The sequence below is a fragment of the Lampetra fluviatilis genome, chromosome 54, assembly GCF_964198595.1.
Source record: "Lampetra fluviatilis chromosome 54, kcLamFluv1.1, whole genome shotgun sequence".
Classification (NCBI taxonomy): domain Eukaryota; kingdom Metazoa; phylum Chordata; class Hyperoartia; order Petromyzontiformes; family Petromyzontidae; genus Lampetra; species Lampetra fluviatilis.
The window spans coordinates 9,748,299-9,761,083 of record NC_136328.1 but is presented as its reverse complement, the minus strand read 5'-3'; the positions used below and the strand labels follow the sequence as shown (position 1 = coordinate 9,761,083).

General features: G+C 57.0%; 1 protein-coding gene across 1 annotated transcript in view; it reads right to left on the bottom strand.

Moving 5' to 3' along the window:
- Positions 1-10,588, bottom strand: part of LOC144949537 (uncharacterized) — a 45,685-nt gene extending 35,097 nt beyond the window's left edge. The window contains exons 1-5 of the mRNA XM_078879463.1: positions 10,028-10,588; positions 7,237-7,365; positions 5,825-5,962; positions 3,240-3,378; positions 2,234-2,358 (exon numbers count right to left, since the gene is read on the bottom strand). Coding sequence (XP_078735589.1) covers positions 2,234-2,358; positions 3,240-3,378; positions 5,825-5,962; positions 7,237-7,365; positions 10,028-10,588 — 1,092 coding nt within the window. The remainder of the gene's footprint in view (positions 1-2,233; positions 2,359-3,239; positions 3,379-5,824; positions 5,963-7,236; positions 7,366-10,027) is intronic.
- Positions 10,589-12,785: the final 2,197 nt, after the last annotated feature.

Genomic DNA, 12,785 nt, shown 5'->3' with positions numbered 1-12,785 from the left:
AAAATAAAGTTGTATTATTCGTTGTAACGTACCGACACGTGTACAAAGACACTCACATACAGAGCAAATACGCGTGTACACTGCTCACCCGTATACAAGTGTAGTGGATCCATATTCTTTGGTATGGATTCAACTGAGTCGCAGACGTACTTCTTGGAGGCAACACATTTATTTACACCAACACATTAACACAAAGGGGTTACTGCCCCTTTACCAGATAACCTAGGGTGGTGGACTACCAGGCTAACTACGCTAGTTACAGGGAGTAGCTACAACGGACAGGACCCTGGATTGGGTCCTTGTCCACGTGTTGGTGACTTCTTCTCTTCTCTTGGACATAGAATGTAGATAGATCTTCAGATGACAACAGCAACGCAGTGCCCCAGTCCCTGTGGGGACCCGGTGTATACGCTCCTGGGACATGGCTGGCCCCGCCCTTGGCCACAACCACCTTCGAGAAACCTCATGGAGTTTCTCGACCCTTCCCGTAGGATCTCACCCTGACACGTGACCACCCCCTAGCCCCCGCCGGGGGCCCTTGTGTAGATCTTACTTGTCACGTGCCTTCCAGGGTCAACCAGTGCCATGGCCCAGGGTAACCTCATCCCATGGCTGACACTCTCACACTCCCTCCTGTAGGAGTCAGCACTGCACGCCACGTGTGGTGCCACTGAGTGCTATCCCAGCGCACACCGAGCCCCCTCTAGGGCTGGTACTGCACCCACCTACGGGGTGTCTGCGATGACAATGCATCGCACGCCGTGCCTCGCTAGAGCCGGCATTATTCAGCGACATTCATACATGCCAGTGACGTGCGGTGAGGTCAATGGCTGGGGAGGCACTGGCTAGTGTCAGAGCCAGATTCACACACTAAAGGGGCGTGGCCTCACTGAGGGGGGCGTGTTAGACACATCCCCCTCAGTGAGGCAGATGTGATAGCTGCCTCCCCTGGTGCTTTTTTATTGCAGTTTCATGACGAGACCAGCGAGCCCAAATATTTTATGCACATACGTGAAATAAGTTACCTGGAATATGGAAGGCGAGGACATGAAATGAAGGGGTCTACAAATATTACTTTGGAAACATACTGATATAGTAACAGGCACGCGCTTATTGCCCGTGCTCCATCCAGTTACTGAGGGGTTGCGCAATCAGAGGGGAGGCTGAGCTCGTAGCTGCTTCACCTCTAGTCTCTTCATGTATTTGCAGCGGAGCTCCACAAATTTGGCGATTTTGACTATAAAAATAATTGGAATCGTACAGAAATGACATTTATAACACAGATCAGTGGAAAATCTTAATATTTATTTTATTTGATTATTCTTTTTTTTACTTTACATAACAGCTATTTTCATTGGAGTATGACAGGTGAGGCTCTGCCTCCCCTGCCTCACCTGACCGCACGTCCCTGCTACATAGGTGATGTCAGCGATGTGAGTACATCGCACTCCGTGCCTTTCTAGGGCCGGCACCACACAGTGACATCTGGGATGTCACTACACGTACACACACACTTTAATTAATTAATTACCATGTTCCTTTTAAATATAATTTACCTCAGCAAATACGAAATCTTCTTTGTATTATTTACTTGTTTGTATTGTGCCCGGCTGACAGCTCAAATTAAGCCCGAGGTAGTGGGAGTGCTCATCTCCTGTTTACAGCCCCAAGCCAATGGTGGAAATTCCACATTGCTATGACACGGATGAGTATATCCGGAACACAACCCCCACCCAGGAGTCGACCTCGCAACCTATTTTTCCACGGTGGCTAGATGTTAACGATCTCGCCTGATATACAGGAGGTCGTGGGTTCGATCCCGACACTGACGCCTGCTGCTGTATAATTGGACTTTGTGTTTCTCTCTCTCCCCGTGGTCGCGCGGATTTTCCCCAGGGTCCACCGGGTTTTCCCTCCACGTTTAGAATGAACATCACGAGTTTAGAGCTATGTGGCTGCTATAAATGTCCACGCAAGAAGCTACTTCGTTGAGCTTTCATTTGTGGTGGCCGAGTCGCTTCTCAAAAAAAAATTGTCCAGGTTTAGTTTGAAGCCAGCCACTCTCCCTGACGCGTGGCGGCGACGAAAGCGCCGCGGGATTTTGGTGACGCAATGCGAGGCCAAGCGGCGGGCAGCCCCCGCGTGTCTCTCGCTTCTCCCCGAGCCCCGAGGGCACAGACGCGGCTGGCACGGACGACGGCAGCCGTGGCAGGAGGCTGCCACCCAACCCGACCTTCTCGGGTGCCCGCTCCGTGTGCCGCCGCCGCCGCCGCCACGGGAGACGGCCGAGCGATCGAGCGGCGCGGCACGTGTGGACGGTGGCCGCTGCCCGCACCGCGAGGCCCCGCAGGCTGCGACCTGCCCGGCGATTCAATCAAGAAAACGTGAAGTCTGAAGCCATAAACAGATGGGCAGAGGTCACAGTGGAGGCCACCACAAAGGCAAAGCTCTCCCGTGTAGCCTTAACAGACTGTTGTGGCATGTGTTGTTAGCGAGTAGCACCTGTCACGGCCGGCACAAAGTGGGTGGCCAACATCACGCCCGGCCGCCTTTGTCTCCCCAGTGGCGATATTTACACACCGCACCAGGTACTCATTTGAGGCTGAGTCGACCTAGCGGAGGCCCATGACTGGTACAGATAATCGTCATCGGTGTTGGCCGTGAGGGGTATCAAACTGCGGTCGCTGGGTTCGTAGTGCAGCGCGCGAACCGCTACAACACCGCCACCACGGACCCCATGCCACCCGCATGTCTAGACCAGCGTGACCAGCGTGAGATGTCGTTCACCGCTTTGCCGCACGTGCACAAATATCCCGAGCAAGAGACGTGGCACGGACCTGCAATCCAGAGATCGCCTGATCGATGCCATCTTCCCTACATCATTTACCCTTCGGCCTGCCGCCGTGCCGTTTGTACTTACGTTCGTTCGTGCGAGGCCAAGCATGACATCCGCACTCACATTCCATCGGAGTCGATTGGGCGGTTCGTGATTTTTCGGGTCCAATAAATCGATTCTGAAAAGCGTTACCGAATAACAACTCCCCCAATGTCTATGCAACAAGAAGGCGATTCGCCTCCTTCCTACGTCCGTCCGTCCACATACAAAGTCAAAACATGTTTTACCCATCCCATCATGGGACACGCTGGCCATCTGGGAGTGGCAATGGCTCAATCTAAGCAGACGTTGTTCTCCCGGTCTCTTCAACAGAGCCAGGCCAGCTTGTGGATCGACGCCTCACGGAACCCCGTGGACATCGCTTCGTTCGTGATATTTGCTTCGCGCTGGAGACTCGTAAAGGACGCCTTGGATCTCACGAAGCCCCGCGGAGGGGCCTGCTCAGGTGGCAGGACGAGGCCCTGAACACTGAGCGGTGGAGTCTGGGTGGAGGGTCACCCACAGAATGTGAAACATCCCCCACCCCCTCCCTCCCACCGCGATATTCCCGAGGTGTCCTGAGACGAGAAACAGAGATCCTGCCGTGGACTGGCTGCCAGCACCTCGTGGCGGGGGGGGGCGAGTGCCGCGTGGGGTTTGCAATAGGTGGGGGGGGGGGCGCAAATGACTTGCGGCGCGGTGATAATGGTGGTGATGGTGATCAACATCGCTAGCAGTAGCGCCACCACCGCCATCACAATCACCACGACCATCAAATAATAATAGTACATTGAGTGCAATGGGACAAACCAGAAAAAGAATATCAACAAGACAGGCAGAACGGACGACACAAACGAGAGAGCAATTACAAAAGAGACGACACCACACAACAACACAAATACACAACAAGACTTGCTGAACGGATCCAAGACTGATCCACGAGCCGAATCATTAATCGCGCAGATACAAATGCAGCTCTGGTCAAACGGCGAGGAGAGAGACGTGAGGGGAGAGACGTGAGGGGAGAGACGTGAGGGGAGAGACGTGAGGGGAGAGACGTGGGGGGAGAGACGTGAGGAGAGAGACGTGAGGGGAGAGACGTGAGGAGAGAGACGTGAGGGGAGAGACGTGAGGGGAGAGACGTGAGGGGAGAGACGTGAGGGGAGAGACGTGAGGAGAGAGACGTGAGGAGAGAGACGTGGGGGGAGAGACGTGAGGGGAGAGACGTGAGGGGAGAGACGTGAGGGGAGAGACGTGAGGAGAGAGACGTGAGGAGAGAGACGTGAGGAGAGAGACGTGAGGGGAGAGACGTGAGGGGAGAGACGTGAGGGGAGAGACGTGGGGGGAGAGACGTGAGGAGAGAGACGTGGGGGGAGAGACGTGAGGAGAGAGACGTGAGGGGAGAGACGTGAGGGGAGAGACGTGAGGGGAGAGACGTGAGGGGAGAGACGTGAGGGGAGAGACGTGGGGGGAGAGACGTGAGGAGAGAGACGTGGGGGGAGAGACGTGAGGAGAGAGACGTGAGGGGAGAGACGTGAGGGGAGAGACGTGAGGAGAGAGACGTGAGGGGAGAGACGTGAGGGGAGAGACGTGAGGGGAGAGACGTGAGGGGAGAGACGTGAGGGGAGAGACGTGAGGGGAGAGACGTGAGGGGAGAGACGTGAGGGGAGAGACGTGAGGAGAGAGACGTGAGGAGAGAGACGTGAGGGGAGAGACGTGAGGGGAGAGACGTGAGGGGAGAGACGTGAGGGCAGAGACGTGAGGGGAGAGACGTGAGGGGAGAGACGTGAGGGGAGAGACGTGAGGGGAGAGACGTGAGGGGAGAGACGTGAGGGGAGAGACGTGAGGGGAGAGACGTGAGGGGAGAGACGTGAGGAGAGAGACGTGAGGGGAGAGACGGGTGGCGATGTGTAAAGGAGAGAGACGCGAGGAGACACGAAGGCAGAGAGACGAGGGGAGATATACAAGACGGATACACGAGGGGAGCAGTGGGGAACATTCCTCCGTTGGAAACGCGACGCGGAATTGAGGTCAAAGGATTGCAATCACGAAAGCTTCATATCTAGAATTAAAGGATTTAAAGTTTTTTTTTCCTGCAAACTCTGAGAGCAGCCACCACGACCGCGCCAGAGCCGCGTTCTCCAACTCCCAGCAACAACAACAACCACCACCACTCACCGCTGCTGCTGCACTCCAAGTGGAGCAGCAGCAGGCGGGGTGAATGCTCACCCAGCCTCACCGCTACTCAGTCGCCTCCCTGTCACTCTTCTATCGCTACTACTGCCGTGGTCACCGTTCACGTGAACTTCACTCCGCTGGTTCCTCCTCCCGTGTTGAGGACTCGGTCCGTACGGACGTTGACCGAGTCGTTTCATCCATCATGCGGTGTTCAACCACCACACTATAGGCCACAACAACGCACCCAACCATCCACCACTCACACCCACATGCTCGTGCCCGTGAGTGAACCGGGTTCAAGCCTGGAGAGTTGATGGTCTCAGACCACCACCAATAATGATTCCATGTTCGTAAAGAGTTTCTGAGCACTAGCCCAAAACGTCAAGCGGTCCGCAACAATTCAGCAATCTAAAAAGTTGTAAGAGATAAGTGTCAACACGTTTCCTAAAGAGAGCGTGGCTATTATTCTAAGAACTTGGGGAATGAGACGATGGGAGGGAGTCCACGATGGAGCAGTCTCCTTCTCCTTCTGCTCGCGTCCGGATGGATTTTGAGTCACATGGCTGCTTGGGGTGCTGGTGCCATCGATACAGAGACGATGACGACACTGCAACATCGTTTGGTTGCCAATCTCCGCAGTCTCATCGTGGACAATCCGTCATCATCCGCTTGCCAATAAGCCATGGGGCACAGGGTCTGCTTGCGTCTCACGGACTCGATGCGAGGGTCGGTTCAACTCGATTGCTTCGAAAACAAAAACACGGAACTTACCACCTTGTCTGGGACTGCACACCGGTGTCCTGTGTGCGGCAAGGTTAGGGCCCCCGCTGTGGCGGAGTTGGCGTGCGAGCTGTGCGGCTCGAGTTGCGAGGCCACCCCACACCGTCCTCCTCCTCCTGCTGCTCCTCTCTGTGCGGGGCGGAGTGCAGCGGAGTCCCGAGAACTCGGCTGCATCGCCGGTGGCCACCAGGGGCTGGGCTGGCTGCGCTATGCGTGGGGGGTGCTGCTGCTGGCTGCGAAGTTCAGTCGATTTCGACGAAGCCGTTGCAGTTTCCTGCCACTGGATCGACTTGAGCGTTTGATCCGTGTCTGCCCTCTAGAATTAGCGGCAAGAAAATAGATTTGACGAGATCATTGGGATCTCGATAGCATTGTGATTTCAATCTTGGTATGCGTGACGCTTCATCCTGGGTTTAACCAGACTGGATTACAGTGCGAGGAGCTCACAGATCCTTGAAAAGATGCGGACACAGTCCCGTTATCAGTGAGCTGCGTTGGCTGGGTCATGTAGCCCGCAAGCCCAGCCACCGCATGCCCAAGCAGCTTCTGTTCGCCGGATCGAGGGGGCTAAGCGGGCGTGGCACGGGCCAGAGAGGAGATGGAGTGATGTGGTACAGGAGGATGTGGAGCTGAGTGGACTTGCCGATGACTGGTACCAGCGGTGTCAAGATCGGCCTCTGTGGAGGAGGCTCGTGAAGGACGCTGCTGAGCAGTTGGAGGCAGTCGCCCTCCAACAACAACAGAGGGCGGAGGAGCGACGCTCACAACAACGAGCGGAGCGCCGGGTGGCTAAAGCACAGCAAGTTAGCACGGGTGGTGCATCAGCCAGTCATCTCAGTCATCTCAGTTAGTCGACCCGTGGCTCCTGGGTCTGCCCCGTGACCTCCTGCCAGCGGGCGTTCGACACTTCACGTGGCCTCAAGGTGCACATGGCCTGGCACAAGCGTCGTGGTGACGTCACCGCCACTTAGTGGCGAATGGCGGTTGTTGTGTATATGTGTGTGTATGTGTGTGTGTATATGTGTGTGTGTGTGTGCGCCCGGTGGGGAGCGGTAGTGTGGTGACGGTTCGCGCGCTGCGCTACGAACCTGGCAGGCCAAACTTAATTCCCGTTTACCGACTCCATCACCATTCGTGACGATTATCTGAACCGGTCCTGGGCCTCCCCTATATAGACTCCGCCTCAGTTGAGTACCTGGTGCGATGCTGGTAACCCTCCCCTCGTGTGCCCTGCCGGCCTTCGTACTCGCTAACAGCACTTGCCCCAACAGTCTATTCCAAGCGACGTGGGGGATCTTTGTCTGTGTATGTGTGTGCGCGAGTGTGACAGACAGCGACGCGTGTCCGGTGTCTCCCTGGGATCACGGCACGCAATGTCCAAACGGAGCTCCAGGGGCCGGAACCCCCCGCGGCTCCTCTGAGCGCCGTCTCCTCCGCCCTTCGCGGGACCTTGGCGTGGCGGGAGGGTTGTCGAACAGAGTCGCGAACACGAGGCAGGCAGGGACGCGCTCGCCGGTGTCGCGGAATCTCGTCTGCACGACGGTCGTCGTGGTGGTGAATCGTTGAGGACCATGACGATCATGAGTCGTTGATGATGGTCGCGATGATTTGACGACGACCACGGTGATGATTTATCGCTGCCCTCTGACACTGGTCAGGCGGCTTGTCGGCAAGGCGAGCGGCTCGCAATGGAAAGGTTACGAGTTCACATCGTGGTCGGGGAGAGATTGACTCAGCCCATCATCTCTCTGGGTTCGATAAAATGAGCACCACTTTGTGAGGAAGTTAACAGTGGTTGTTCTGTGGATAGACTCGCCCCCTGTCATAGGAATGTGGAACTCTCACCCAGTGGCTCAGGGCTGTAACAGGAGACTGGATTTGCAGGAGAACACCCGCGCACATCGTGAAATAACTCCAACAAAATCGTACATACAGGTCAGCAACCTACTTGCCCATATATGGAGTCCTACTTGGTGTACCATTCTACAAGCACGTGAGCACCCTCTTTGTGTGATCTAACAACCCCCGTTCATCTTGGTCACTTACCATTCGAGCCACTCACGTGTTCGACTATCACCAGCACCATGGTCATCACCACACGATGACCGAATCACTGTGCATGAAAAACATGGAATTAAATATCCGAAGCTAAGCAGATAAAGCCAGGTTAGTACTTATATGGGAGGCCTCCTGCGAATATCAGGCGCCACAGGCTTGGGCTGCGAGATGGCCACGAGATGGCAGATCACAAATTGATCACTGAATCCATCTGTACAGAGCTTTGAGTGTCACCTGCTCATATACAGCGCGGTGCTGGGTTTTCTCCGGACAGCATTCATCACCAAACATCCCAACGTAGCAGGGCCCTCGTGAAACCGAGCCTGGAGACTCAGTGGGGCTCTGTTGACCCGCCCATACCGTACATCTGTGAAAAAGAGCTTTATAGCTCATCGGATTCCTCCAGTGTAGATGAAGATTCTGATTCTGAATCGTTGCCACCGTACAAGGAAAGGGAAAGGGCCATCTTGCCAACGTTCTTCTTTTCTCTTTCAACCTTTTGAAAGAAATTGCCAGCCGTCAACTTCCACCGCGCCGCGCTCGAAGCGGGGTGGGCGGGGCAAGCGGACGAGTGGGCGGGGCCACCACCAACGTCTTACCGCAAAGCACGAATTGAAGATAGCAGGTGACTGGTGACTCAGTGGTCAGTGAGGGTGACCGTTAACCCAGTGGTCAGTGAGGGTGACCATTAACCCAGTGGTCAGTGAGGGTGACCGGTGACCCAGTGGTCAGTGAGGGTGACCATTAACCCAGTGGTCAGTGAGGGTGACCATTAACCCAGTGGTCAGTGAGGGTGACCATTAACCCAGTGGTCAGTGAGGGTGACCGGTGACCCAGTGGTCAGTGAGGGTGACCGTTAACCCAGCGGTCAGTGAGGGTGACCGGTGACCCAGTGGTCAGTGAGGGTGACCGTTAACCCAGTGGTCAGTGAGGGTGACCGGTGACCCAGTGGTCAGTGAGGGTGACCGGTGACCCAGTGGTCAGTGAGGGTGACCGTTAACCCAGTGGTCAGTGAGGGTGACCAGTGACCCAGCGGTCAGTGAGGGTGACCATTAACCCAGCGGTCAGTGAGGGTGACCGGTGACCCAGTGGTCAGTGAGGGTGACCGGTGACCCAGTGGTCAGTGAGGGTGACCGTTAACCCAGTGGTCAGTGAGGGTGACCAGTGACCCAGCGGTCAGTGAGGGTGACCATTAGCCCAGCGGTCAGTGAGGGTGACCGGTGACCCAGTGGTCAGTGAGGGTGACCGTTAACCCAGTGGTCAGTGAGGGTGACCATTAACCCAGTGGTCAGTGAGGGTGACCGTTAACCCAGTGGTCAGTGAGGGTGACCGTTAACCCAGTGGTCAGTGAGGGTGACCGGTGACCCAGTGGTCAGTGAGGGTGACCAGTGACCCAGTGGTCAGTGAGGGTGACCAGTGACCCAGTGGTCAGTGAGGGTGACCATTAACCCAGTGGTCAGTGAGGGTGACCATTAACCCAGTGGTCAGTGAGGGTGACCAGTGACCCAGCGGTCAGTGAGGGTGACTGGTGACCCAGCGGTCAGTGAGGGTGACTGGTGACCCAGTGGTCAGTGAGGGTGACCGTTAACCCAGTGGTCAGTGAGGGTGACCGTTAACCCAGCGGTCAGTGAGGGTGACTGGTGACCCAGCGGTCAGTGAGGGTGACCGGTGACCCAGCGGTCAGTGAGGGTGACCGGTGACCCAGCGGTCAGTGAGGGTGACTGGTGACCCAGCGGTCAGTGAGGGTGACTGGTGACCCAGTGGTCAGTGAGGGTGACCGTTAACCCAGTGGTCAGTGAGGGTGACTGGTGACCCAGCGGTCAGTGAGGGTGACTGGTGACCCAGCGGTCAGTGAGGGTGACTGGTGACCCAGCGGTCAGTCGCCACCTTATAGCTCTCTATCACTACCGCTGCCCGTGGTTGCTGTTCCCGTGAACTTCACTCGTTATTTCTCACACCCATCATGCTAAAGACTCGGTCCGCCAAATTGACTCCTCGGTCAAAACAATACACGTCTACACTCAGCCAGCCCCCTCATAGCATGGACGAGTGTGCACCCACTCCTCCTTTCGGCACGCACCTCACCATGTACACTTTTCATCTTAACATAAAGAAAAATCGCGACGTCGCTTTTACCCGATTAGAAGCGCCGCCCCCATCCGCGTCCCCTCCGCCGGGAAGGAAACCCTGCGTGATGAACTCCACCACCTTTGAGTTCTTGAAGGTGTCGCCCAAGAAGCCAATGATCTGCTGGAAGCCCACCATGGCTCTGTCGAGGGCCTCGATCTTCTTGCTCTGAGACTCGGCGCTCGAGACGAGTTTCTCCACCGCGCTGATCATCTGCTCTTGAAACTTCTTCGTCTCCCTAGCGGCGTCCTGGGCGACGTCGGGCGTGGGCAATTTAATTTCCTCCTTGTCCACCTTGAGCCCCTCCACCTCCCGCTCGAGGTCGCTCAGGTCGCGGGCGACCTCCTCCAGCTTGAGCAGCACCCTGTCCTGGCCGCTCACGAGCTTGTCCACGCGGCGACAGAGGCCCTCCAGCTTCACGTTCACCGTGTCGATGTTCTCCACAGAGTTCTGGCGGCTCATGGAGAAGACCTTGCGAGGGCCGTTCCCAACGGGCGTCGGCCGCGCGAGTTGCGCGTTCACCTCGAACACCCGCGCCAGGGAGTTCACCAGGCTGTCCCTGCGCGCCATGCCGCCTGCCGGTTGGACTTCTTTCGCACGGTACGCAGCCAAAAGTGATAGTCGGAGGTTCGGGTGGTGGGTGGAGGTCAATAAAACTCAACGCAAATAGGCAGTTCTACATTAAAATAACTTTGATTGTTATAATTATTACCTTGCAGTTATTAAACGGATACCGCTGATGGAACCCCTCGAGACGCTGGGGCTAGCCTTGCCGCGCGAATTGCACCGCGCCAACTCCCGGCAGCCGGGCGAGGCGCGAGGCGGCTGAGCGGAGCTGCGGAAAGTCGCGCGGCTCGGAGCCCAGCGGAGCCGCGAGCGTCTCCGCTCCTCTCAGGACGTCGGGCGCCACGAGCGGTCGTGACACCGCGGAGAGGAGGGGGGGAGGCAGAGGGAGTCCGGTGCCGCCGTCCTTGGCCAGTGGACAAATTTAGACGCCGGGAGGCATCTTAATGCCGCCGTGCCCGCGTCCCCGAGAGCCGCGTCACGGGAAGTGGCATCGGAACAATGCGAGAATGTTTGTGCCAGCAGGCACTCAACGTCACGCAGCACTTAGCCGCGCCGCGGCACTACGAGCCCCCCCCCCTCGCCCACCCCGCCCACTCTCCTCCCCACCCATCCACCCGCTCGCCCACTCATCCATCCACCCACACATTCGCCCGATCACCCACTCGCTCGTCCATTCACTGCGCTCACCCATCCACCTACCTGCCTACCAACGCACCTATTCGTATGCATGTATGTTGAACTTCTTTCGCACCGTACGTTGCCAACCGTGGTAATTGGAGGTGCGATATTCACCCCACTGACCGACCCACCTGCTCACCCATCCACAAACCCACCAACTCACCTATCCACCCATCTGCTCACCCACCCACCATACTCACCTATCTTTTTGGTATGCTACAATGCATGAAAACTCATATGCGCCGTCACGAAGCATCATCAGTAACCATTAAAATATATGATGACAACCGCCACCATAACCCCCCGCCCTGCCATGCTGTCGTGCCACAGTGACAAGCGAGACGATGGGAGGAACGAACCGCTGGCGTAGCTCGGCATAGACTCTTCGTCTAGACGGCGGTGGTGACGCAGGTGAAAGTGTGCACTGAGCTGGTGGTGCCACACGTCAGTCGTAGACGATCTACTGCTCGATGAAGTCCTTCCCAAGTCGCCGCCACGGCTCACCGTCACGTGGTGATACCAATCCGCCTCATCCCACCGCTCCCTCCCTGCGGTAGTCGCCCTCTCGACTTCGTGCCACCTTTCCCTGCCACCGGTGTGCCACTGCCCTCCCTCTCGTGCCACCTTTGCCTGCCACTGGTGTGCCACAGTGGCCTCTCGAGCTCTCGCCTGGCGAAGCCATGACACCCGGCGCCCAGTAGCCACGCGTGCTGCCCAAGCCCGCAGCGGTTCGTAAGAAGTTTCAAACTCGCGCGGGTCCTCCGACTCCCAAGGAAGGCATCGTGGAGTTGTTTACAGGAGAAGCGCCTTAGCTGGCACGCACGGCAACGCGTGGCATTGACGCGGCTGTCACTTCTCTACAAGACGACGGCGTGGGAGACGCTCATCCAGACGTGGATAGACCATGGCTGCTGCTGATGAAGATGATCCTACTGCTGCTGATGGTTATTCTGCCCACGTGACAATACGAATAATCGATTCGCCTTCTTCCCACACCCATCTCTCTGCAACGGGCGGTATCTTTTGGGTTCTGCCTTCCGGCGGTGCGGTGCCACAGGTCCCTCGTGGACTTCAATTCGCGGGTTCCGAAACCAAACCGCAGAGGGTCTCACGGGCGACGATAGCGGGAGGAGGTTGCAGAGCGCCGCCTCTGGCGCTTCGCGAGCGCGTGGAGTCGCACGGCGCTCTCAGTCCCCTCTTGCTCCCCGGGGGTTTGTTTTCACGGGGTCCCCTTACAGGGGCCCAGCCTCACGCGGTCACTCCGTGTACCTCGGGAGATTCCGTCGGCACATTTTCACCGGCGCTGGCGAAATTGGAGAGGTGAAACTTTTCATTTGCGCATTCCGGACACATTTACACACGCCTTGGCAACAGCCGTCGTCTTTCCGTGCGTTTTACAACTTCGCAACTCGAGCCCGCGGGGGGGGGGGGCTGTGACGGTGCCTCGCCAGCGCTCACGTTGAGATGGGGGGGGGGGAGTCTGGCCAGGAAGGGGTAAAGTTGCGTTTTTGTGTAAAACACA